The sequence below is a fragment of the Aquarana catesbeiana genome, linkage group LG01 (genome assembly GCF_042186555.1).
Source record: "Aquarana catesbeiana isolate 2022-GZ linkage group LG01, ASM4218655v1, whole genome shotgun sequence".
Lineage (NCBI taxonomy): Eukaryota > Metazoa > Chordata > Amphibia > Anura > Ranidae > Aquarana > Aquarana catesbeiana.
In genome coordinates, this window is record NC_133324.1 from 444,047,008 (window position 1) to 444,073,736 (window position 26,729).

The 26,729-nt window shown below is 40.2% G+C and overlaps 1 protein-coding gene across 4 annotated transcripts in view; it reads left to right on the forward strand.

Moving 5' to 3' along the window:
• Positions 1-26,729, forward strand: part of ABCA1 (ATP binding cassette subfamily A member 1) — a 144,861-nt gene that overhangs the window by 63,343 nt on the left and 54,789 nt on the right. For all 4 annotated transcript variants that reach the window (XM_073636251.1, XM_073636242.1, XM_073636259.1 and 1 more), the window contains exons 6-12: positions 8,905-9,026; positions 9,698-9,889; positions 16,575-16,658; positions 21,577-21,832; positions 22,769-22,908; positions 24,810-24,926; positions 25,818-26,015. In XM_073636251.1, the coding sequence (XP_073492352.1) occupies positions 8,905-9,026; positions 9,698-9,889; positions 16,575-16,658; positions 21,577-21,832; positions 22,769-22,908; positions 24,810-24,926; positions 25,818-26,015 (1,109 nt within the window). The remainder of the gene's footprint in view (positions 1-8,904; positions 9,027-9,697; positions 9,890-16,574; positions 16,659-21,576; positions 21,833-22,768; positions 22,909-24,809; positions 24,927-25,817; positions 26,016-26,729) is intronic.

The window sequence follows — 26,729 nt, forward strand, 5'->3', positions numbered from 1 at the left end:
GGGCCCCCTTTAGAACACCAGGCTGGACAAGTTTCAATAAATGTCTGATTACGTGTGCCAAAATAAAGTAGCCCCAATGTTCTAATTTAAAAAAAATACACTATTATCCGAGTGGCATAATACTGTATTGAGAAAGGTCCAACAGCAAGGGCCGGGGGGTTATATAGACAGACAGCAATGGGAGGGGAGAAGAAGGAAGTTTAGGATGATCCCAGTAGAATTTAGAAGTTACTTCAGATATGTGCCAGAATTCTATCGTACCACCATGGGACATATTAACAAATTGGTGCATGCCACTTTTATCAATTTACCGCAATAGTTAGGCGGGCATATAGAAATTGGCCCCTTTTTTGGCTTGCACCAGTCTTTGTTTATCCCCCCAAAATGTGCAACAACATGTTACAAGCCTCTGTGGTCTTGCAACATCTAATCGGACGGACACATTTCTTGCTTGTATGACTGGGCCATAGAGCTTACACCTGACCCTGGAATTTCTTTGCAAGCATTTTTGTTTCTGTTGTCAGAATGCAAACCCATTTTGGCATAGTGCTAACGAAAAAAAGGCAGCAGTTACAGTGTAAATGCCAAGTCAATTGCAAAGCAAATGGTCAGCCTGACATTATAAAATGTCATCACAAATGATAAAGAGGTATATGTCAAGGCAAAATAAAAAAAAGAAAAGATATTCATTGCATCTACACTCACAGTTTCCCAAGTGTTTGTTCTGCAAATAAATAAAAATACACGTTGATCTGCCAGAATTCCAGTGTGCTCCTAACTTCCTATTTGAGCTGACAGCACGTGCCTTTTTTTGCAATGAATTAATCTCTCCCTTTCATCCAACCTTCTCTGTCCCTCTTCACGTGCATTTATTGAATTCTTTCCCAGCAAAACAGTACAGCTACCTTGACTCTCAAAAGCCTTTCAACACACTATATGGTAAGAAATGGGCTCCTGGGCGGTTCTGGGGGTGTGCCTGCGTCAATAGAAATAAACTTACTACCAAAGTGCACCTCCAAAAACTTTACAAGTCTGGTAATGATGTCACAGGGGTAATGCAAGCTGTTTGTTGCTAAAGGAACAAGGTAAAAGAAAAAAATTATGCTGGAGCTTGCTCTAAGCCAGCTTTTTTTCACCAGGGTGCCTTTATGTTTCTTCAGGGGTGCCTTGGCAAAATGCCTACAAATCTTCCAAAAATTGTATACAAACCAGCAGGTGGATGAAACCTGCCCTCTAGTTGCACAAAGCCACAGGTTTAAATTTTGCACTATTACAACCTTCCAGCCCTCAGCGTCCTAACAACCAATTACATCATCGGTTGATAAGGAGGACCCCAGGCACCTGCAAAGCATCCCCTCCCAGTCAGCACTGGGGTCACATTAGCTGAATGAGGGAGAAGAGAAACATTGGAATACTAGTCAGTGCCAGTGTGCCCTTTAACGTTGGGTGTCCTACATATTCGGCTGTTGCTGCGTTATGTAAAACTATTAGTTTTGTATTTTAAATTGTGCATCATTTTTTAAAGGGCACCTTAGCCGAAAAAAAGGTTAACAAACACTGTTCTAGAACTTATCTCGCGCCTAGTTAAGAAAATATTTTTACAAAATATATACAAAAATATTTTTACCGGTTCGCCGTCGTAGGTGGAACGCACGCCAGCCAACAGTCTTCACTGCGGGACACACATCCACTCTTTTGCTACACAATCCAGCCTCAGTGCCAGGCTAGGGCACCAACAAAGTAAGCAGCCATTTGGCACTTTGTATTGTTTTTAAAAAATTTTATTAAACGGGATTACACTATTTTGGTTTCTTACATCTTTTTTCACATATCCCACCTGATACTCCCAACGGTGTGAGGGGCTGATCCAGTCCACAATCTCCAACACTGCAGCATCCATTATCTTGCTAAAGCCCAATTGACCTTCTTTTCATTAAAATGCCAACACCCTCTGGTAAGCTGACATCCATATACTGAGCACTTTGGGTGATATTGTAGCCGGTGAAGGTGGTACATTCATTTCCAGGATTGAAAGATTTCCCAACAGAGTTTACCACATTGAACTTTTATTCACTCACATGTGTGACAATTTTGTTTCTTTGGATCACCAAGGACATTTGTTTTTCAATATTGTTTTTACACATTGTCATTTAATTCCAGATCACATAGAATCCGTGTGTGCCTAATTGCTTTTTACAAGAATTGGGGATTAATTGCCAGCAGGCTCACTGTTTTTTGTATGTTAATCACTATGTTATATTTTGCATCTAGTTAGGCTGGTGTATTTGCAGTTATTCACAGTTATATAGTTATGAAGGCTTATGTCAGATGGGCGATTCTGCTGCTAGTGGAAAATCCCAGCGGTAGCAAGATCGCTAAGGCCAGAGGCAGGATCATATCTATGGACGCGCTCACTAGCTAGCTAAGGCAGCGAGATATAACTCACATCACTAGCAAGCGAGATTCAGCAGTGTTCGAGTCAGCATCCGATTGACATCTCTCTGCCTCAGCTACAGAGGGAGTGATTCTAAAGGGACAGGCAACCCTGTTGCTAGTGACCCTTTTAGCTTGCATGGTGAAATCAGCCTAATGGCGTGTACACACGGACGGACTTTTCGGCATCAAAGGTCTGACGGTCTTTCCGACATACTTTTGACGGACTTTCGAACTAAAGGACTTGCCTACACACGATCACACCAAAGTCTGATGGATTCGTACGTGATGACGTACGACCGGACTAAAATAAGGAAGTTGATAGCCAGTAACCAATAACTGCCCTAGCGCCGGTTTTCGTCCGTCGGACTAGCATACAGACGAGCGGATTTTTCGACCGGACATGAGTCCGTCGAAAAGATTTGCAACATGTTCCAAATCTAAAGTCCGTCTGATTTTCGACCGAAAAAGTCCGCTGCAGGTCCGATGATGCCCACACACGGTCGGATTGTCCGACGGATTCGTCCCGTCCGGACCAGTCCGGTCGAAAAGTCCGCCCGTGTGTACACGGCATAAGTGTGTGTGTATATGTTGATATGTGTCTATGCTATTTGTATACAGAATTTCAGCATTTATAATTTTGTAGTACATTTTTCACTATTCAATTAGTAGCAGGTTCAACTTCAGCAGTTCAGATGACATATACCATTACCTCAGTGCATTTTTAAAACCCCAAAAGGTATACTTTTAAGCTTTCTGTTAAAACTGTATTTTTGCTTCATGTCACAAGAATATTTGGGTTATGTTTCCAGGAGGGTGGACATGTCATGTCATGTTGACACGTTGGGTATTTGGTCTGCCCCAAAACCAGCTTCTGATGACCTTCCAATAAGCAGAAGAATTTGGCAGCAGATACAGCCTCTAGTTTTAAATTACTTTTCACTCAGTATATGCTCTGATGTTTAATTGTTTATGAAATGTTCACCAAAGTCTTTCTGAAAAAACGTTGTATCTGCGTAATGGATATATTTATACAGTGTGTGTATATATAGATAGATATATCCATATAAATCTCACTACGGTGTGTCGCCTAGGTTTATTACACATGGCGAGGGGCTCCAGGAAGCTCTAAAGCCTGGAGGCTTTGTTGAGCTTTGGGTGAGATAAAGCCTCCATTCCTTGTAGCTAGAACCCATTGATAGTCTCAGGAATGAGAGAGAGAGAGAATGATTCCCCATTAAAAATGCTGCTAAACAAAAACGCTCATTGATGTCCCTAAACGTGGCATGTAAAAGTGGCAAAACTGACGGTTTTTAATGTCCATTACTAGCTGTCAAATTACAGCGTTCAGAAGAGCTTTTCAAACATCCAGTGTACATGAAGCCTTAGTCAGGAACTGGCTTGAATATAGTAAGTGGGGTCAAGCAAGCAGATTTTAGGTTTGTTGTAGGCTTTGGACTCCCATTGTTTACTGCCTTGCTGAATAAAATTCCAGGACAGACCTGGGTGTCCCTGTCTTTACATGATTTACCAATGCCAATACCAGTTGGGGCTCCCTATATATATATATATATATATATATATATATATATATATATCTAGATATATCTATATATCTATATAGATATATCTAGATATATCTATATATAGATATATAGATATATCTAGATATATCTATATCATATTTTTAAGTTTATTCAATTATTAACAATGGTTTATACCTAATTATTAACTATATGCATATACTATGTGCTTTAGAAAAGCAAAATGCAACATAAGCTGTTTTCTTCAGATGGTCTCTCTCTAACTGAAATTCTGCAGGCAGCTTTACAGACCAAAGAGAGGGGAAGTGGGAAACTTTGTCATTTATTTGAGCTATTCAACTATGTATGTGTACTTAGCGCTTGGGCTATTGAGCTCAGTAAACAACAGGCTCCTTTTGTCAAAGCAGTTAAGGTAACCTTGTGAAAAGACGCCTACAACTCTACTTGTGGCCTGAAACTCTGCAAATATTTTACAGTTAGCTGACAAAATAAATTTTTACTTTGTTATTCAGAACATACCAAAGAAAATATTTAAACATTGCGTATTCCCTTAAAACCTACATGTTGTGTAATTCTGGTGCGCTACTTTATCATCATTTTAAAAATGGGATAAAATAAAATGAGTCATTGGTATACAAGTGTTATCTCAAAGCACATGAAATGTTATACAATGCATGATCTTTAATACCTATCAAGCCAAGGTCGTATAAGAGAAAAGTAGTTCAAAAAATGCTGCTGATATATACTGAAGAGGGCAGTGACCGACAGTAACCTGACAATTCCATCCACTCAGAAAATAGCAGTGCTCCTTTTGGTATTGCAAACTCACTGTGTGCAAGGAGCTTATTTGGCATTTATTAAACAGCATCCAAGCTGACTGAGCGTCACGAGCTGTGTATTTTTTTTTTTCCGCTGTCACTTGTATCATAAATGTGCAGTCTGATGGACACATAATCATGGGACTGAGACAGATCTTGTCATAGTAGTATTAAGGAATGCCTCATTCTCAAATCTGACTGTCATGTCAGATACTTTTAGAGTTTTGTCTATGCCAGAAAAATATCTTCCACGCGCCCTATTATAGCACAACAGTAAATAAATGCATTTTAGTGTAAGGCCTCGTACACACTAGGCTTTTAACTTGTGCATGAGTTTGTTTGTTTTGTTTTTTTTTGTGGGTGGCAGGCACAAGGGGCACCGTTCAGCCTGACTGCTGTCAGCCTGTAAAACTCTGAGATGCTGAAAGCTTATATGGTTAGACAGGGCTGGATGGTGCACCAAGCGGTGCTAACAATTAGGATAGTATCCACCCAGGGACAAATGCCCAGAAAACAAGAAGTCTCATGCATAGGGGCTAAATGTCTAGTGTGCATGAGGCCTAACACATGATGTGAAGTGACTAGTATTGGATAAAATATGCTTCATCATCATAGAAAACATGGACATTATATGATGAATTTTGCTTGACTCACAAAATATCTATGATTCCTTTTGGAGTATAGAAGGCCAACTGTGATGTTTTTTACATCTCTACATGTGTACTCACACTAGGCCTAGTTGAAGGGAACATATCCAAATTGGATTGTCCCCACTCCTCTGGTCTACACTCACACTGGATTAAGGAAGTGCTCATGGGCATGCTTACATCATCACCTCTGCCAGCTAGACCATAGAGATTCCTGCTTCCATGCTCAGTTATCTTGGGAGAGTTCTGTGCTCAGGCATGGTTTGCATTTACACTAAAGTGAACTATGCCTGGCACCACCTCTTCCAAGTGCTCTAAGGCATAGTATGCTTAAGGCCCTTTGTACACAGGACCTTCTAGGAGCAATGCATCCCTCTTTTGTGTGCCAGGCCTTAGTCCCAGAATGCATAGAGGCCTAAATTTGACTGCCACTTGGTACAGCGTTCAGCCGCATCAGGCTACTGGCTGACATAGACTTTGACACCCTGCCTGCAGTGGAGCTGGACATTGCACCTGTCCTTAACAGGCACATAAAAACAGAGAGGGACACACTGAGCTTCATTTACTAAAACTGGGGAGGACAAAATCTGGTGCTGCTCTACATAGAAACCAATCAGCTTCCAGGTTTGTTTTGTCAAAGCTTAATTGAACAAGCTGAAGTTAGAAGCTGATTGGCAACCATGCACAGCTGCATAAAATTTTGCCCCCTTCAGTTTTAGTAAATAAAACCCATTGTGCCTAGATGGCCCCATGTGCAAGGGACTAACTGTTTTTGGGCACAGTTCGGGCACTCACACTACACAAATTAACTGAATCATGCCTGGGTATAGGTAAAACTGCCAGTGTAAGTACCCCCCTAGTTTTCCAGCCTCTCAGATGAATGGCATAGGGTTTAATGGCTATGAGTTTTATGTCAACGTAATTGACATTGTTCTGGAATGGAAATGCCTCTGATGTTTCGTTGTTGGAAATTAGTTTACAGAGGCAGGTCACAAACATAGGGGTTAAACAGGTTACAGGAACTAAATTTGTGACACTTCCAGGGAGGACGGCGCGTACACAGGACAACATACCACAGGGAGAGGACTGAAGGATGTGTATCCATTTCGCTTTATACTGAAGGACTGTGGAAGGCCCTGTCTAGCCCATACTGTGAGACCTCTCTTTCACAAATTTAGTTCCTGTTACCGGTTTGACCCCCTATGTTTGCGACCTGCCTCTGTGGGGACCTCCGTGGGGCACTCTGGTTGAGCTCGGGGGCCGCACTAAACCTCCAACCACGCCATCTGCTGCAGTGACCATATTGAACAACTGTACAATTGAATACTGCACCATTTATCCCATTTGACAAATTATTGAACGTAGATTCTCCTGTATAAATACCCCTGGACGAAGGGCTTGAACCTGAAACACGTTGGGTACCGAAGATTGTTCTCTGACACTGGAGAGTATAATATAAATACATATGCATACATGAAAAATGTGTCATTTTTGAAATGTTTGCAATGATCTTGTCTTTTGCTCTGTTTTTATAGGTCATCACATGTGTGATTGATCATATTTTATATGTTTAATTAAATGTTCTGTTTTATACAACTCTTTATAGTGTTGTTGCCGTTCAAAGTCCCACCTTGGGAATTTTACTCTTTCCATATATCCAGGGATGTGGCAACCACCTACCATATTCTGCTATGGTTGAAACATTCCAAAAAGTCCTGCAAAGTGGGTTACTTTTACTATTATGAAGCTGACGTATATGAGCGCTCATATTAACACACGGCTGCACTTTATCACTTCCTTTTCATGATATGTTTTTGCCTTGTAAGCTAAGTATTGTTTTTCAAGCGCGTCTGTCAGCAGTGAATTATGCAGACATGTCTTACTCACAAGGCTGCAGCCTGAGATAAAAATGTTTATAGGTCTGCTCTTCATTAGATTCTTGTTCTGCGGGTTACTGTGAGTGCCAGGCTAATATTTACTACATGCCACACTTCTGCTGTTATTTGGGTCTTCGTGTCTATTTAAAGAGATCTGTGACTCTGTACAGATCTGCCGAGTCAGTGAAAGCAGTTGCACAACTGCTCATGATCCTAGTAAACACATATAATTAATGTATACTCCAACATGACTTCTGATGTTTTCTTGTTGAATGTTGATATACACAGCCAGATGCTATGCAATACAGGAGTGCAAAATGCAATCAGAGTATAAGCGTAGTACGTTGCGTAGGACAGTTCTCTTTCTTCTACTATAAATAATACCTTCTTCTATTTTACATTTTAGCAATTCTGCTTATAGGTGTTCTTAGGCTTGTTTATTAACAAAATTAGCAGTGATAATGTAGTACGTGGAATAACCCAGGGCAACCAATCAGCTTTCAGTTTGCTACTGTAAAGTTTGTAAACTTTGCAAAATGTTCATCTCATAGAATAATGCAGAAAGTGGTTTAAGTACTTTGGAAGGTGCCATTTTATAAGCAATAGCCAGCATGGTGCACAGTGGTTGGCCTGCTTTTGTGGAATTTACATCCTTGGTCTTAGTCCCACGTGTATAGAATTTTTGTGTTTTGTATGGGTGGGTGGGCATCTTATTCTTTTTTCCATAACCTAGCAATGTGAAAATGTAATTAAATGTGGACATGTAGGTTTGCTTTAGAGCAGGGAGAATAGTGAGCACATACCTTCTCCCTTGCTAGTCCAATGAACCCACTGGCAGAATCACTGGGTTGGAGTTTAGGACCCATCCCCTTCCTTCACATGACAGCTTTCAGGCCTGGCGATTAGATGCTTAGGCACCAAACAGTGCATTACAGGATGGCTGGGAGGAGAGTCATGGGGATTGATTTAATAAAGGCAAATAGGCTTTTCACTTTGCAAAGGAATTTCACCCCAGAGCTTAGTGAATGTGGTGAATGTGCTTTCTTTTGGGCAGAGTCTTGTGCAGTATATACAGTACATGGGAAAAAAATGCAAAAATATACATTTGCGACATTACACCAGTAGTAGTTCATTTACCAGAAGCTGGTTAAACTGGAGAGCAGTCTAGCTGTTGTCTAATGGTGGAAACATATAAATTAATATAAAGTAATTTAGGACTGTATTAGACACAGTGCACCTGTGCCAAGGCTGCAACAGTGAAACTGCGCTTAAAATCAAATATCAGGTTATGTAAAATGTTACCCACAATTCTGCCATGTTTAGCTAACCCAGAGACCATTCTTCGATAGAATAGCATAGCTAATAATTTGTTTGGTGCATAGATGAGTATGCTTGGGTTGCCAAGAGATGTATGCCCACAGACAGCAGTTATAAATGTGCCCCTGGATGAATCATAATAGCATTATTTCATTATTCGGTCATAATTTAGCTTCCAGTAATCTATATATTTTTGGTAAACATTATATTGATCTCATGCTTACATATATACTTACAGTAAGTGTACTTCTGTTGTCTTTTTTTACAGGCTTGAAGCTTAGGGACTGCTTAATGGATAATGGGAAATTCACTACCTTCCTTCAGCAAAATATAAGCATGCCTCCCATTGTAGTGGAAGAAATAATGGATGCAGATCTGAAACTGGAACAGGTACTAGAGTAAACCGTTTCTATGTACTATTTATGGCTAAGCCCACCCATAAGTGATATTTGAGTGTGGCATGATTCGTAACACATTACAGCACTTGTCATATGCTCCTAGTCGAGATGTGAAATCCCTAAGCTATATTTTCCAGCCGACACCCAGTTACAAGCAAGTTCATATTGTTTCACACATTAGACCAAATGATGTAAACCGGCTCCAGATTCTGAATTGTTCAGATCAATAGATATGTTTTTGACACAGGGCAAGTCAAGGGTCTGTGCCTTTAGTATTTTAACTGCCTACTAGGTTCATGTGCATACAATACACATATAATTCGATGAGACACAGGAGGGCTCTCCAGTAATGAAATTGCCAGCAAGCAGTGACACATTACTGATTCCAATGTATTATTTATAAGGCCTGTCCTAAATTCATGAAGTACTGTTCCTAGTTAAGTAGAAAGCTGCATTCTCATGAATATTAGTTGGAAACTCAATAAATGCATGCATTGTGTGTATTGTAGGAACGATACTTGTTGAAATGATTGCTCATATGGAAATATAAGCAGCATTATTCTATTTATTTCATTGCTTTTTTTCAATATAGTCCTTCATAAGCATGGATAGGATTGATATAAATTTACAATGACCCTAGAACTGCTTTCTTTATTTCTTCAGGTTTTGGTGTCTGGGTTTCAAATACGACTGAAGGATCTATGCAATAGCTCTAGGCTGGCAGAATATGTTACCATTCACAATGAAGAAGTTGCCAAATTTAGCCAGACAATAATCTGTGCTCTTCCAGAGGACAAGCTCAATCTGCTGGAGCATGAATTCCGTTCCAACATTGATCTTTTGAAGCCCATAACGGTGAGTAAAAGAAAAGAATGGCACGTTCACACTGGAGTGCAACAATGGAACTTTAAAGTGGATCTGAACTCAAAAGGTTTTCTATTTAAATGCATTCTCTGCATTAAAGTAAAAAACCTTCCGATACCTGTTTTCAACCCCCCCCCCCCCCCCCCCCATATCACTAGAGACTAGAGAGGCTGTAAATTTGCTTTCAGGATAAATTGGTGAGTTATATTATAGCCTTTCATGGTTGTTTCAATGAGTTGGGATTAATTTATTTCAAGTAAACAGATTCCTTAAAGAGATGTGACTTTGCTGTATCACTATCTTGGTGCTGTCCACATGTAGATAGTGTTACACAGCAGCATGAGATAGGAAGGCATTGGGAAATGTGGGTAGTGCGGGGACACCGAGACAAGCAATGAGTATGTAACTAAGGTCACACAGTTTAGCAGTGCTTGGCAATCTGATAAGAAAATTGCTTAGCTCACGTTCTCCTCTGGGCATGCGGGATGTATAAGTAATATTACCCTTGTGACAGATCCAGATATGCCAGGACCAGGTGCATGGCATTATCCCAGCTAGTCATTTTTAATGAAACATATCACTGTATTGCTTGTATTTTGGTTTCGCTACCCTGCTCATTCACGAGCCACCGGATCAAGTAAATTATAAGGAACACAATAATGCTTTAGTCAAAACCACACACAGAAGTACATTTTCTCCCTAGTGCCAGACATATATCTGAATTCTAGTTATTTGCCAGATTTTGTACCAGTACATTGGACAATAATGACCTACTAACCATTGTTTCAGAAATTACATGCAGTATTGCTTTATAATCTATGATTGTACACTAGCTTTCTCTGTTTTCAAAGAGTTGCACTAGAACTGCGTCATTGTAACACACTGGGGTTGATTTACTAAAGGCAAATCCACTTTGCACTACAAGTGCACTGCTTTAGATCTGAGGGGAAGATCTGAAATGAGGGGAAGCTCTGCTGATTTTATCATCCAATCATGTACAAGCAAAAATGCTTTTTTTAAATTTTCCTTGCATGTCCCCCTCAGATCTACAGCGACTGCACTTCCAAGTGCACTTGTAGTGCAAAGTGGATTTGCCTTTAGTAAATAAACCCCACTGTCACATCTGTATGTAGTTCTGCTTATCAAGTGCAACTTAAGCCCCATACACACTATTAGATTTTCTGCAGATTTTTGTCTTCAGATTTACCAAAACCATGTAGCGCAAGGGCCTGCCTAATTGCATACAAATTGAAATTATTAAGGTATGGCCTCATATTATATGGTTTTGGTAAATCTGAAGACAAAAATCGGCAGAAAATCTAATAGTGTGTATGGCAGCCTTTCTTAACCTTTTCAACACAGAGGAACCCTTGAAATAGTTCTTCGGTCTTGAGGAACCCCTGCTAAAAATTAGAAATCTGCAACTCATGATACATTAGTTTGATGGTCAGTAAAAGGTATGGTCCTTACACTTGTGGTCATTGGGAAGAATTACCTCCTTATAGATAGCTAAAAAGATCAATGGTGTCAGTGGGAACTTATCTGAGAGGCTGAAATCGACCAATGCTGAAGGAATCCCTAGCAACCTCTGGAGGAACCCTAGTTGAGAATCACTGGTGTATGGGGTATTAGGCTCAATTCAAACTAAAGCTGGATACACACTATACAACTTTTGCTGTTCGATTTCCTTTAGATTTACCTTCAACTATGTAGTGCAAGGGCCTGCCTGATTGCATACAAATTGAAAGTGTTTAGGTCTGGCCTCATATTATGTGCTTTTGGTAAATCAAAAAGAAAATATCTAAAGAAAAATGTATAGTGTGTATCCAGCTTTAGGCTATGTTCACACTTGGCCACACAATAAAATGCAGTGTTTAACTTTGTGGGCTAGTGACAGTGCTGGCTCTGGAAGGGAGCAGTGCAATGTGTGTTTCACTGCTTTTTTTTTTCCATTTATTTTTTCCTAATTGTCTTTAAAGTGTCATGTGTTAAATTGCACCACGATGCAAGGTAACTTATTGCCATGTGTTGTAGTGTGATGATAGTGTGGAAAAAAGCGCCCACACTTCTTTTTTGCAATTGCTCTGAATAGGACAGAGCATTGTTATTATTAAGCGACCCTACACGTGACGCACATAAACGTGCAAAAACTCGAGGGCATTGTTGCATCTCACATTGGTGTGAATGGAGCCTTATATTTGCATCAGTGATAAAATGTATATTAAAAAAAAATACAAAGCATACTGTATATGAGAATGATTATGGCATAAAAAGCCACAGTAATCACCAGCCACTTGGCTTTCTTTCTAGCTTTGTTAGGATAAGTGAGATAGGAAGTGCTTTTGCGAATGGCTATTCGAGATAAAGCTTCACAATTACAGGGTAAATTTGAGGACATGTTTGCAGGGTCAGCCTGCTAAATTCACAGCGGAATTGTCTCTTGCGGACCACTGTCAGCATGAAATAGTGCACACCTTGCAAAAGACAGAATCAGGCTAGGTTCACACATATGCGGCTGCGGTTTTCAGTCTGGAGTGATGTGTGTTTCTGTTCAACAGTTTAGGTGCCATTCAGGTGCAAATTTTTACCTGAATTCGCACCTGAACCGGACCCAAAAACACATAGGACCCTTTTCCAAACCACACTGTGGCCGCCCCCCACTTGTGTAAACCGGTTCCATTAAAAGCTGGTTACATTCTCATGTTATGCGAAAAAACGCATCCAATTTGCATATATGTGAACCCAGCCTTAGGCATAAGGCAGTGCAGGGGCAGTGTGTATGGACAACATCCTATAGCAATCATTCAGATTTTACCTCTCATCAGTGAATGTGAAATGTTATTGTTGGTTCGTTGGTTTCAATATTGCACATTGTGGCTTTATTAAAGGAAACCCGTATTAAGATAAATACTGAGGAGTGATAATTGCTGACCTCCTTCGCATAAAATGCTATTTGCTTGGCTGTTGTTGGCCTGAATACTTTCAGAGTTGCTGACCTGCTACAAGCATGTGGCTAGTGAAGATGGACTAAAGTAAGAATTCCTGATCTGCATATCTGTTGTAGGACAGTGGCTGGCATTTTCAAAAGGACAATTCAGCAATAAGAGGTTTCCAATAAGTAAGCCTTGAGTCGGCCATAGACAGTTCGGATCTTGACCAGTTCAGCAGGAATCGGCTGAGATTCTAACCATTTGTAGGTAGGCTGAATGTTCCCAAGTCGTTCCATCCATCAACTTGGGTACAACCAGTCAGATTATCAGCATGTTACCAGTGGCAATAGCTGCTAGCAATAATCTCTCTGTTTTCCCTGCAGGCATGGCTTCCCATGCCCCCCCCCCCACCACCACCACCGAAAGAACACAATGGCTCTACAGGAAGAATTACCCTATTAACACTGACTGTGTTGATTGGGGAATCTAGCAATTTTCTTTCTTGCAACCCGTGGTTGCAGGAAAAAAATGGCATCTATGGCCTGCCTTAGGCTGATATCAGACTGGGCAGTTCTGCTGCTTTAGACAAATCACTGGCAGCAGGATCGCTACAGAGGCTGCCTGTCTGTCCCTATGGAATTGTTCCCTCTGTAGCCAGATGCAGCAAGGTGACACTATGCCGCTGGTCCAACGTTGCTGAATCTCAGTCACTAGTGATAGGAGCAACATCTCTACCTCGGCTACAGAGGGAGCGATTCTACAGGGACAGACAGGCAGCCTACTAGCAATCCTGCTGCCTTGTGATTTCAACAAATCGGCAGTGACAGGATCACTAATGGTAGAGTCGCCTGTCTGACATCAGCCTACTGTACTCTCTTCGGGTGTTCTTTTTTTATACTAGATATATTTTATTCTTTGCCATGATATAGTGTGCAGTTACTGTACTGGGGACAGACGTGAAAATAGCAGAAAGCACAATAGCAATGCATGATTGCTTATTTATTACAACAAAAACCTTTCCAGAGCCCACAAGCTATCTATTAACTCTGCAAACATGGTAAACCGTAGCTGTGTACCTCCACTTACAGTGTGTGCTTTGGCTTGTATGTGAACTGGGATGCGAAGCATTCTTTGACACATTACCCAGAGTTCAGTGTGAGGACTTCCAAGAATCTATTAAGTCACTGTGCTCCAGTTCAGTCAGTATCATGAGAAAGTGCCATTGTTCTTCTTTCAGTAATATGAACTGATGTAATGGCTATAGAATAATTGCATGATTCTTATGAAAACTGGTCAAACCCAGCGTGATTCTTACCATAGCTGACTTTTCATAGTAATCTTGTGATTAGTTCTGACCTTAGAGTTCCACCATTACATTATTTATGCACGGACAACAATAAACAGAGACAACAAAAGGTTTTATGACATCAAAACGTGGGCTTTCATTCACTTTGGGTTTCTTCAATTTATATGTGCATCCAAAAAATAATTTTGTTACTTTAAAATTTTAAGCACTTTTAGCAGCTGATCTAATCACTTAGTGATGTAGCTTTTTTATCTTTTAATCCTTGCCCTCTTTAAGCTGGTTCCATGATCACTGCCCCAGATTTCTTGTACAGTAAAACCTTGGGTTGCGAGCATAATTCGTTCCAGAAGCATGCTTGTAATCCAAAGCACTTGTATATCAAAGCGAATTTCCCTATAAGAAATAATGGAAACCATTTATTCATAGGTCTTTCAGTTTAATCTATTTATATGGGAACCATAGTCCGATATAAAAAGATTATAGCAATGTGATAGGTTGTGTAACCATAAAATGTCCATCCACAAATGGAAGCTTCCACAAGGGGATTAGAAGCAAAATCCAGAAGGAGCTACAGAGTATAAAAGAGAAGAGAGGTACCTCCAAGTGTAGCAATATGGTTACATTTAATGAAGGTACAACATTTAACTCACATGAATGAGGTTTAAAACAGGAACATCTAAGTATGCAGGCTTCAGGGGCAAAGCTTTCTACATAGACCATCTTCCGCACCACCGGCTCTCACCGCTATCAGTCTGCTATCATGACCGGGAAGACTACCCTGAAAGCATGGCTTGACACACTCGTGGAGCGCAGCGTGGAAGGGATGAAATCGATAGCGGTGCGAAGGATGGTCTATGTGGACAGCTTTACCCTAGATGCCTGCATACTTAGATGTGCCTGTCTTAATCATCAACCACGTGAGTTGCTAAATGTTGTACCTTCTTTAAATGTAACGATATTGCTACATTTAGAGGCTCCTCTCTTCTCTTTTATACTCAGTTGTAACATGACGCTACAGTACTTGTATATCAAGACATCGCTTGTTTATCAAGTCAAAATTTATTTAAAAATTTTGCTTGTCTTGTAAAATGCTCTCAAACCAAGTTACTCTAAAACCAAGGTTTTTACTGTATCGTGGGGGCTTCTTTCTCTTGCAACACTGTGTGGAGACATCCTTGTATGCAGGGACTAGATTTGTATCTCTTTATATTGTGAGCATAAAAAGAAACACACTGCCCCTGCTCCACCATCCTATTTGCCACTTCTTTAAGCTAATAAACTGGCTGGAGACTGCACTAACTCCTTCCTGTAAAGACTGGAAGTAGTGAACATGCAGAAGCCAGCAGCATTAAAAGTTGTACATTGCAAGTGCTGGCATAAAAATATTAACAAACAGTTAACAAACTGCTCCCTCTGAGCTTCTAACCACGTTATATATAATATTCTTTCAACACGTTGCAATAAATGATTACACTTTGTACTCCAATTAAAAAGTTGATGTAAAGTATATCTAAAGCCATTTTTTTTTTTCGTTTTAAATGGAGTAAGGAATGACTAATGCCCCGTACACACGGTCGGACATTGAGCGGACATTCCGACAACAAAATCCTAGGATTTTTTCCGACGAATGTTGGCTTAAACTTGTCTTGCATACACACGGTCACACAAAGTTGTCAGAAAATCCGATCGTTCTGAACGCGGTGACGTAAAACACGTACGTCGGGACTATAAACGGGGCAGTAGCCAATAGCTTTCATCTCTTTATTTATTCTGAGCATGCGTGGCACTTTGTCCGTCGGATTTGTGTACACACGATCGGAAATTCCGACTACGGATTTTTTGTCGGAAAATTTTATAGCCTGCTCTCAAACTTTGTGTGTCAGAAAATCCGATGGAAAATGTGTGATGGAGCCTACACACGGTCGGAATTTCCGACAACAAGGTCCTATCACACATTTTCCGTTGGAAAATCCGACCGTGTGTACAGGGCATTAGACAGTGGACACAGGAACAATGCCCCAATTGGAATATTTTCCCTCACCTCTTTTTTTCATGACAGGGCAAAATACTGTATTTGCCCACATTTTTAGTGAGCATTGTCACCAAGGCAGATAGAAGGTGGATTTCCCTGAAGGGGACACAGATACCAATAAAAACCAGACTGAGGTCGTAACTCCTCATTTCTCCTACCAGAATGAGAAAGTATATTTTGGTTTTAGATATGCTTTAAAGACAAGATTTATGATCAGAAAACATAATGTTATGCATAGCAAACAAAGTAATGTGTGTGGTATAGTCTCCTTTAAAATTTAGGGTGGGCCTCACAACTTGTGGGTACTATAGAAGAACAGTTTGTGATGAAAACCATTTTATTTTTGGAAAAAATTAGGGATTGCACAATGTAACCAGTGGTTTCTTCTTTTCATTCTGGTAAATATAGAAAGAAATGTCTTCAAGATCTTTCCCTGTCCTGAGAGAGGTTACAGATAACATGCTGCACAGCCTGGGTCAGCTCGCCAAAGAAGTAAGTATAGGGTAGCGACTCGTCAGAGCTTGAGGGTATTTTAGAGCGACTGTCATTCATTATCCCAGCCACAAACAACCAGCTTCCATTCGTTGCAGAACAGTTGTTTGAATTGTGCACTATATAACTGCCGTGTGCCATGACCAAGGGGAGAATGTTTTGTGCTATTTTCTCTCTTGTAGGCCTGTATTTATGTAACTTTGGTTGATAAAAACTGCATAGATTTTTAGTCACCAGCAACTGCAATTTTTTTTGCTGGTTTATTGTTAAAAGGTAGCACCTTTAAACTCACAAACATCAGGGAAATAATGTGTCATAAAGAATCCTGAAAAATATAGTCGAAGATTTAAAAACAAAAAAGAAACCTGTACTAAAAGAATATGTAGGGTGCCATTGCTGACTTCAAAAACCATACTAGCTGCCATGGTGGTTTAATAGCTTACTTCTCTCTAATTTTTCCAATCTGCATTGTTGTTCCAGGTCGCTCACTCAGAAATGACTGAGACCTGGTTCACACTAGTGAGATATGAGATGTGATTTGGGTCACACAGAATTTCATGGCAATCTAAATCACATTGTTTTCAAAGGTCAATGCGGCGCCATTTTGGAAAAAGGTCCTGTGCTACTTGGGTGAGATTCCAGCACCATTCTGGTCCCATAGAATATGCAAACTACATTCAAGTTTCATCACATAATTGCACTGAAAGTCTGCTCAAACTCTGATCTCAGCAGTGGGAGTCTAGGGCTCCATTCACACTTGTACGATTCCAAAGTTGCACTGACTTTAGAGTACAACTTTGATGCAACTTTTGGATGGGTGCAAATTGGATTCGACTTAGGCTTTGACAAGTGATAATGAACAATTTTTGCATTGTATAACATTAAGGTACGACTTTCATGCTACTTTTGAGTGTTAAAGTCTATGGCCCTCAAGTTGCATGAAAGTCGGACTATTTGAAGTTGCACATATAAGCTGCACATATATGAATGGTTATCATTGGAAAACATGAGGAACTGCTTGTCCTGAAACTTGGATGTCCAAAGTTGCATGACAAGTCGCACAAGTGTGAATGGAGCCGAAATGTAGAGACAGCTAAATAACTAGTGTTCTTTTATCAGCAATGATGGCCCCTATATTTTAGGTGTCTTTTAGGCCAACCTCCCACCTATGCATTGCAGTAACATATGTTTTTACATGCGCTATCCTGATGCATGTACTGCAGTGCTATTTCTTTTGAACAGCACCCAATCACACCAAGTCAACACACCCAACACACTTGTGCTGCAGCGCACTACAACCTATGCTCATGCACTGCTGTGTGTTTCATAGACATTGTTGTGACAAAATGATGCAGATCATATTTCAGGACTGCCTTAGTACACCTCAATGGAATGGCAAGGCACGAAGGGGGCCCTAACATTTATTCTCAAATATTTTCTTTGCTTAAGGGGAGTCCACAGAATCAAAGGTTTGTGGTTTATTTTTAAAGAAGAACTATCATTACACATTTTGTTTTTTATCATTATACATTGTTTTTTAACTCCCTAGGGCAGTAATGGAGAACCTTGGCACCCCACATGTTTTGAACCTAAATTTCCCATGATTCTCATGCTCTCTGCAGTGTAGGTGAGCATCATGGGAAATGTAGTTCCATAACATCTGGGGTGCCAAGGTTCACCATCACTGCCCTAGGGGGACTTATTGCATATAGCACTTTGCCTCATTCAAATCCATCTATTCATTTCTAAGCAGTCTTCCCGGATAGGTTATCCCCATCCAATAACGCTGCTAAAGAGGACATGGATTTGTGATTGATAGTAGCACAGATCACACAGCTGTTCTCTGTATCTCTGTTTGTTTATCAGTGCTACTTTTACACATACACAGCCTGACCATTAGATCACAGAGGTCTGTAGCACTGTTTGAGGTTTCAGTTTTATGAATTAGTAAGCAGCAGTTCAGCTGTGTTACAAATGACACCGACTCAACATTACTGATCGCCCATTCATAATTAGACATACGGAGGGACACAGGTTGACTTACTAAAACTGGAGAGTTCAAAATCTGGTGCAGCTTTGCATAGAAACCAATCAGCTTCCAGGTTTTATTGTCAAAGCTTAATTGAACAAGCTGAAGTTAGAAGCTGATTGGCTACCATGCACAGCTGCACCAGATTATGCACTCTTCAATTTTAGTAAATCAACCCTATGACACCTTTCACACTGGAAGCGTTTTTCAGGCACTAAAGGGCTAAAAATAGCACCTGTAAAGCGCCTGAACAATGACTCCCCTGCAGCCCCAGTGTGAAAGCACTCGGGAGTGGTGCACTTGCAGAACGTTAGAAAAAGTCCTGCAAGCAGCATCTTTGGAGCGGTTTAGGAGCGGTGTATACACCACTCCTCCACCGCCCCTGCCCTTTGAAAGGAATGGGCATCGCTGCCGAAGCGCCTGCAAATTGCTTAGTCAGCGGCGCTTTTTAGGCACACTTAACCCTTTGGGTTCTAGTGGGGATTAAAAGCGCCCCGCTAGCAGCCGAAAAGCACCGCTGAAACTAGCGCCACTTAACCGCTAATGCGGCCGCACTGTGAGTGTGAAGGGGGTCTACAGCTCTGAGAGATCTGTCACTGGTTTGAATGAACAATCAGCACTTCTTGTTCATTCATAATAGTAAAATATCCACGTCTGCAGCCACTGGCCCGAGTATATGGAACTTTGTTTCATTTTTGGTTCCATCTTGTGAGCTGATGGGAAAGATTCTGCTAACCTCCCTCTGAGATCATTTATCTACTGGGAAGCCATCCGAAGGACAGTGTGACCACCATTCACTTGTGCCAGTGGCTGCAGACGTGGATGTTCCTATCTACTGGTGTGTTTTCACCACAAACCTTGACGACTCATCAGGCATATGTTCTTTTGAGTCCGATAGTTCTGGTAAGCCTTCTCAATGTTGGTGGTGGCTATCCCCCATTATCTACTCTTCTCACTTGTCCTCCTACTGATGTCCTAAGGAGGTTATCCACTTACCTGGATTAATACAAATATCCCAGTCTTCATCGGTGGACTTTGTGTTTCTACTCTTTTACATTCATCACGTTGTGGACTTTATTGAGTTTATCATTATAATTTATGTGTTTACACATGTGTCACTATAAGTTATGTAAATAATGCATATTTTTAATTTTCACATTACTTTATACAGTCTCATCATCTGGTGACTGTCCTCATTAGCGCTGCACATTTATCTGTTATTATTCACTTGCAATTGTCTTTTGCTGTGATGGCTGCTGTTTCATGTTTAAAGTGACAGCGGTGTATTTTCCACTTTCACATTATAATACATGTAGTAGTAAAGGAGCGCCTCTAACCCTTTCAAGGCCGGCCCTCATTTATAAAAGCTAGAGTGATGCAGGCATGGTTGTTGTTCTCCCCCTGCAGGCCCTGCCTTACTGCATAATCACGATATGGATGGTTGGGAATAGAGCATGGGAGTTAACGCAGGGAGAGAGAGTTTGCAGTAAAGTGCAGTTTGTACAAACAGTCATATTTATGTGTAATCGAGCAGCTGAATTGTTAAGTGTAACAGAAACTTGTCTAATGGGAGCTCTGTACAACTGCTCCCTGTGGTAGGCAGCCCCCAGGTCTGGGCAAAGAGTTTTAAAATGATGGACAGAGCTTGTATTTCTCATCTTGCTGATGTGGCTAAATGAGACTTTCATAAAACAAAGTTGGCAGCAGTCCCAGTGTGGGCGTCACAAACATTCCCATGCTCTGGAGGAAACTTCAGTCTTTTCTTTTCATTGTACAGAACAGTCTGTGCTGTTTGCGTCTTACTCCTCTGTTTCTCAATGTTTACTGAACTGACCCCACTTTCATTGTTCTCTTACTGGAACTTAGAATTTGAATGTCAAAACATGCACTGTAACAGCTTAACTGACTGGTAGCAAAGATCTAGTTCATATCACTTACAACATTTTTGTAACATTTGTGGCACATTTTAGTTGCTTTTAGAACATGAATATTTTAATAATGCCTGCCTTTGCAGGCTAAGGAGAAGCCACCTATACATAAGCAGGATTCTTTGTCTTCTTTGTACAAAGTAGGAAGCTTCTCCTTATCCTCCATATCCTGGATGACTGGAAGTCAGCTGTATGAATTATAATCGCCAATCCTTGCATAAGAAGTGCATCCAAGTTTTTATTAGTGCCACTTACACTTTTATTTATAGTAGGTGTGTGTGTGTGTGTGTGTGTGTGTGCGTGTGTGTGTGTGGGGGGGGGGGGGTTTAAGGGATGCTCCATACTTAGTACTTTGGACTGGACCCAAGTACTCTACAACGTGATGTAGTAGAATAAGGTCTGTGGAGGTTTTACTGATCCTCATTCATGGAGAGACCAACATGTGGCTGCGTGTATGCTATGTTAATGTGATGACAACAGTGTGATATCGCAGTTCTGCAGTACATTCATAATAATGGCAGGGTGTGTGAAGCTGGCCATACAGCAATTTTCAGCTGGTTCCTGATGGGTGAAATTTGCTTAGTAGATGGCCATGTCGCACCCTCTAACCTGACATCCTTCTATTAAAAACTGAAGGACCTGGGCTAAAAGTTGCTGGACATACAGCAGCTGCATTCGAATAGTTGCAACCACCATTCGGGTATTCTGACAGCCACTATCACCGGCTGTCAGAATACAATAGTGGCACTGTATATTTATCCATCCATGCTATATAGTGTCATTGTCATTCAGCCTGTATGGAATGTATCAGTATATGATCAGCGTAAGACCAGAAATAGCTTTCTGTTTACCAGACCTTTGCCTTACTAGTTTGCAGAACTTTGCATTGGGAGGCTTGTGCAGTGTCACAATTTAACTTACCTTAAGCAGAGCCTGACCAAAAGCTTTTTGATCTATTCAGGTTATAACTATGAAGAGCTGGGCAGAAATGAGGCAGGAAGTCATGTTCCTTACTAGTGGGAATTCCACAGCTTCACCAACCTCGTTATATCAAGCAGTATCACGTATTGTGTGTGGCCATCCTGAGGGAGGTGGATTGAAGATCAAGTCCCTCAACTGGTATGAAGACAATAACTACAAGGCACTCTTTGGAGGCACTGAAGGTGGAGAAAATGGCACAGAGGAAGACTCTACTTCTGTCTATGACAATTCTACAAGTATGTACATTTCTATTAATCAACAGTTCTAGAATCTTTCACTTTATTCTGCATTATTGGCTGTTTTAGAGGAAAATAGTGATTGTGAACTAAATGATTTTTTTTATATCACTAGTGCTTTCATGACTGTGAGGATATTGTGAGGGGATAATTTGGTAGCAGCTATTGCTATATTGAATTATTAGTTGTGCTGGTCGCCATTTTGTAATGCATTGATGGGTTGTGCTCTTTGTCCCTTCTGGGAAACTGCTGCAATATGTATGCTTTTATACTGTACCTTATAATACAATCAATGAATTAACAATGCTGTATTAAAGTAGAACTTAAGGCAGAACTTTTTTTTCATTCTGAATATGCCATGTGTGTCCCATTGGAGAGATTTCCCATGGCTTCCCATCCCACAGCCAAAACAGAAAATGAGAGCACTAGTTTCCCCATTGGAAAACTTGGGCTCTATCTCTGTTCATGTGACACCCCCAAATTTGGGGTTTTCTTTGACTTTAATATTGGTAAACAGGACACATAGACAATGAATGAATCTTCCTAACAAGGGCACAAACAGCAATAAAAACCTGATAGGTATCCTTCTGCACGCTATCTAAAAAAGAAAGTTTTGCCTTAAGTTATGCTTTAACAGGATAACTTTCAGATACATTTTTTGCTTTAGCTTGCTTTTGGTAATGTAATATTTGAGTAGTAGCTATTCTGGAATAAAGCTCTTAGGCCTCATTTATCAAGGATATCAGCAACCCCATAGCAATCAGTCAAATTTGCGCTGCCATTTTGCAAGCACATGTTAGAAACAAAATTGACAAATTTAATAGGTTTTCCTGAGCGAAAGAGACACTTTTTAAGTGTATTCAGGTTTTTTTTTATATACAGTTTAGGGCATTTCTAGATTGGAGAATTGCACTAAAATGTTATTTCTGCCTTTAGCACCTTATTGTAATGATCTGATGATGACACTGGAGTCAAGCCCACTTTACAGAATGATCTGGAGAGCACTGAAACCCTTACTTGTCGGCAAAATCCTCTATACGCCAAACACTCCAGCCACACGCCTGTTAATGTCAGAGGTAAGAAGCCCAGGAACTGTTTTAGTTACTGTTACTAGTGTGCAAAAATAAGATGATACTCGAGTATCTGATAGGCGCTAGTGGTTCTTTATCTTTGCCTGTCTCTTTCCCTGATGTGACATGCCAAAGTGTTTTCCTCCGGAGCCCAGCAGCCTTTTTTTGTACCACTTAGTGAATAGAACATACAGATTACCAATGGTGACATCTCATACACTGAGCACTGTGTTTACATTTCCAGCACAGCTAGCTTTAGAACAATGTTTGCATCCTGTGAGGTGACCTCTCTGCCATGTACTTGTGTGCATTGTATATTTGTGTTAGAAATCACATGGACATGCTGTCATGCAATGCCTTACTTCGTTGTTTGGTAACAACTTCCAGTTTATTTTTTTCCTCCTTCAGTTTGCCAAAAATTGATTGCATACCTAGGGCTCATGCGCATTGGCCATGTGAATTTCTCCTCTAAACACCTTTTACTCTTTGTAGGAAAAGGAAGCATAAAAAAACGTGTAAAACACAGCCTAAAGCTGTGTATTGCACACACATTTAGTTAGGCACATCAAGACATTAATAGGGCGTACACACTGTCGGACTTTGTTCGGACATTCCGACAACAAAATCCTAGGATTTTTTCCGACGGATGTTGGCTCAAACTTGTTTTGTCTACACACGGTCGCACAAAGTTGTCGGAATTTCCGACAACACGCTCCGATCGGACATTTTCCATCGGAAAATCCGACCGTGTGTACGGGGCATAAGTGTTTATGGATTCCATTGTTCAGAATATTAAATTATTCTGGCTGTTTCAAAGAATGAACGCCCAAGCATTAAACATGTCTAGCGTTTAGGCATCCTGGTTATGTTTTTTTTTTTCAGCCCCTAAACACTCCTCTTTTAATACGCCTGTAAACGCGTATGTGTGCATGGCCACATAGGCTAACATAGAGGTGCATTTAGAGGCTGAAAAAAAAAAAAGAAAAGTCAAACACCTGTGAAAAGGGTGTTTTTAAGCCCTGTGTGCATGAGCCCTTACACATCTAGTAGCTCCTTCCCCATTGTTAAACTTGGATGTTTAAGGGAACATTCCACTTAAAAGTGGGCAAAAAGTGAATTTAGATTGTGTTGTAACAAGATAGAAACGTCTCTCACTGCCTCTAACTGTGATGTTTTTGCTATTGCAATCCCAGGCTGATCTTTCAATGTCTTTGAGATTGAAATGATGGTAATATAGTTGGAAGTTTTCCCAAAAGTGAAGTGTTTTCCCCAAACGTCTTCCTAGTAAACTACCATCATTCCAATTTCAAAAGCGTTGTAAATTACACTTATGTGAATTGGGATATTTGAAGGAACACAGGCCCATTGCAGAAGTTAGGCGCTCTCTGGTAATAAGTGATGGTACAAGTCATGTAGGACTATCCAGCCTAGTTTAGGTTGTTTTAGATTTTTAGTTTCTTTTCTGAACATATTCTATTAATAATTCTTTGCATTTACTGTACATTTTTAAAGCTTGTCTGGGTGATCTCGCTTTTATTTGGTATACAAGGTTTAAGAGCATTATGTGTTTTTTGTTGAGTATTTTTATGTATGCAGAATTCTAAAAACAACCTTTGGAGGTTTATGTAAATTAGTTTTATTATTATTATATAGGATTTATATAGCGCCAACAGTTAACACAGCGCTTTACAATATAAAAGGGGGACAATACAGTTACAATACAATAAAAATATAAGGGGGTTAAGTAGGCTCTGTTCAGAAAAGCTTACAATCTACAATCTTTTTATATATATATATTGCTACTTACTTTGTTTACCACATTCTGTTTTGGTTGGTTTTATGATAGCAATACGATTATTACATATTACCAAACACTTTAACTATTTTTTACTCTGGCTTTATTTCAGGTCAACAAAACTTTCCAAGAGTTGAGCGTGTTTCAGGATCTTGGAGCAATGTGGGAAGAAGTTCGGCCATTAATTAAAACATTTATAGAAAGCAGCAAGGAAATGGATCTTATTAGGGTAAGTTTATCCTTAATGAATCTTCACTGGTATTCATTGTATTTTAATCATACAAAGAATGCTTGGATTTTAATAAAAGTATTTGTCTTTCATTATACAAGACACACTATAAAAGTTTTTTTGTGGGTAGGGTGAAGAAAGCTTTCTGGTGTTTTTAGGTGTTTTTGAGAAACGGTAAAAAAAATCTGCATTTAAAGCAATGTGCTAATAGGACTAAGCATATCTATTGCACTACGTATTGTATACTTAGAGCTTTTTATCATATCATGAAAATGTTAATCCAGATCTTCTAAATTAAAGTTTTTATATACATTTAATAATCCAGTTCTTTATATTTACTGTAATTAGAATGTATAGACTGTAATAGCATGTTTCTAGATGTTGGCAAATGTAGTAATATTATTAAACAAACATGACACCATGTATGTCAGCTAGTGATAAATCCATGCTATAATCTACTCAAATAGGAAAAAAAAAAAACGGCACAATTTAGACCTTTTAATAGTATTGCTCATGCCTGGAAGTATTGAATACTGAAGGTTTTTCTTCAAGAGAGCAAAGATCAGTGCCGATTCAAGTGGGAGTTCCCCACCAGAGTTTTGGCTGACTTCAAGGGCCAGCTCTCCATCATCATGCTGAATATGTACCAAATAATGTATTCTGTAGCTCTATATAGAAATCTCTAGACATTCAAACTCTACATCCATTGAGTGGCTAGATATCAGCCTACATGGTGTGGCCTTTCGAGGCTGAGGATCATCCTATTCTCTAAACCTTATAGTAAAATTTTACTTGTCAGATATAAAGTTACAGTAGTAGATGGTAATTTAACTATCCTGTATGCCATGAAAATAATAACAGAAATTACCAATAAAAAATACTTTCTTTCAGACTCTGTTGACCAATAAAGGGAGCAAACAGTTCTTAGATCGCCAACTTAATTCTACAGGCTGGACATCAGAGGACATCTCGAGGTTCTTAGCCAAAGAAGTATTTGAAGCACAGGAGGAGAGTGGAACCATTTACACTTGGAGAGAAGCTCTTAATGAGACAGACCGTGTTGTATTGACCATGTCACGATTCATGGAGGTTAGTTGATGGCTTCGCACTTAATCATTCATTCTACCTTTCATGCTTTCTAATGTCTTGAGAGCCTTATTTTTCTTAATAATCTAGAGAGGTTTTAGGGTACTTAGTATACTATGCAGTAGAGAAAGCAATCCACCCTTGGAAAAAAGTCCACTTATAAATGCAAACATAGATGCACAAGCACTGTGCAGGCCAGCTAGCGGTGTCCTAACAACCAATGACGTCATCAGCTAAAGCGATATTAGTCTTGTTTTGTTTTTTAATAACAAGCATGCTATACTTACCTGCTCTGTGCAGTGGTTTTGCACAGAGCAGGCCTGATCCTCCTCTTCTCTGGTCCCACACTGGTGTTCTTGGCTCTTCTCTCCTGCTGGGTGCCCCCACAGCAAAAAGCTTGCTGTGGGGGCACCCAAGCAGGCATGCTCCTGACCTGAGGCACTGTGCGTCCATTCACACATGGGGCCACGGCTTGGCCAGGCCCCCTTCATCTCCTGATTGGCTCACTGGCTGTGATTGGCAGCAGTGGGAGCGAATGGCTCCTGCTGCTGCCAAAAGCTGGAGAGGCAAGGCTCTCATGAACATCGCTGGATCGAGAGGGGGCTCAGGTAAGCAGTTGGGGGGGGGGGGGGCTGCTGCACACAGAAGGTCTTTTACCTTCATGCATAAAATGCATAAAGGTAAAAAACCTTGTGCCTTTACAACCACTTTAATAAA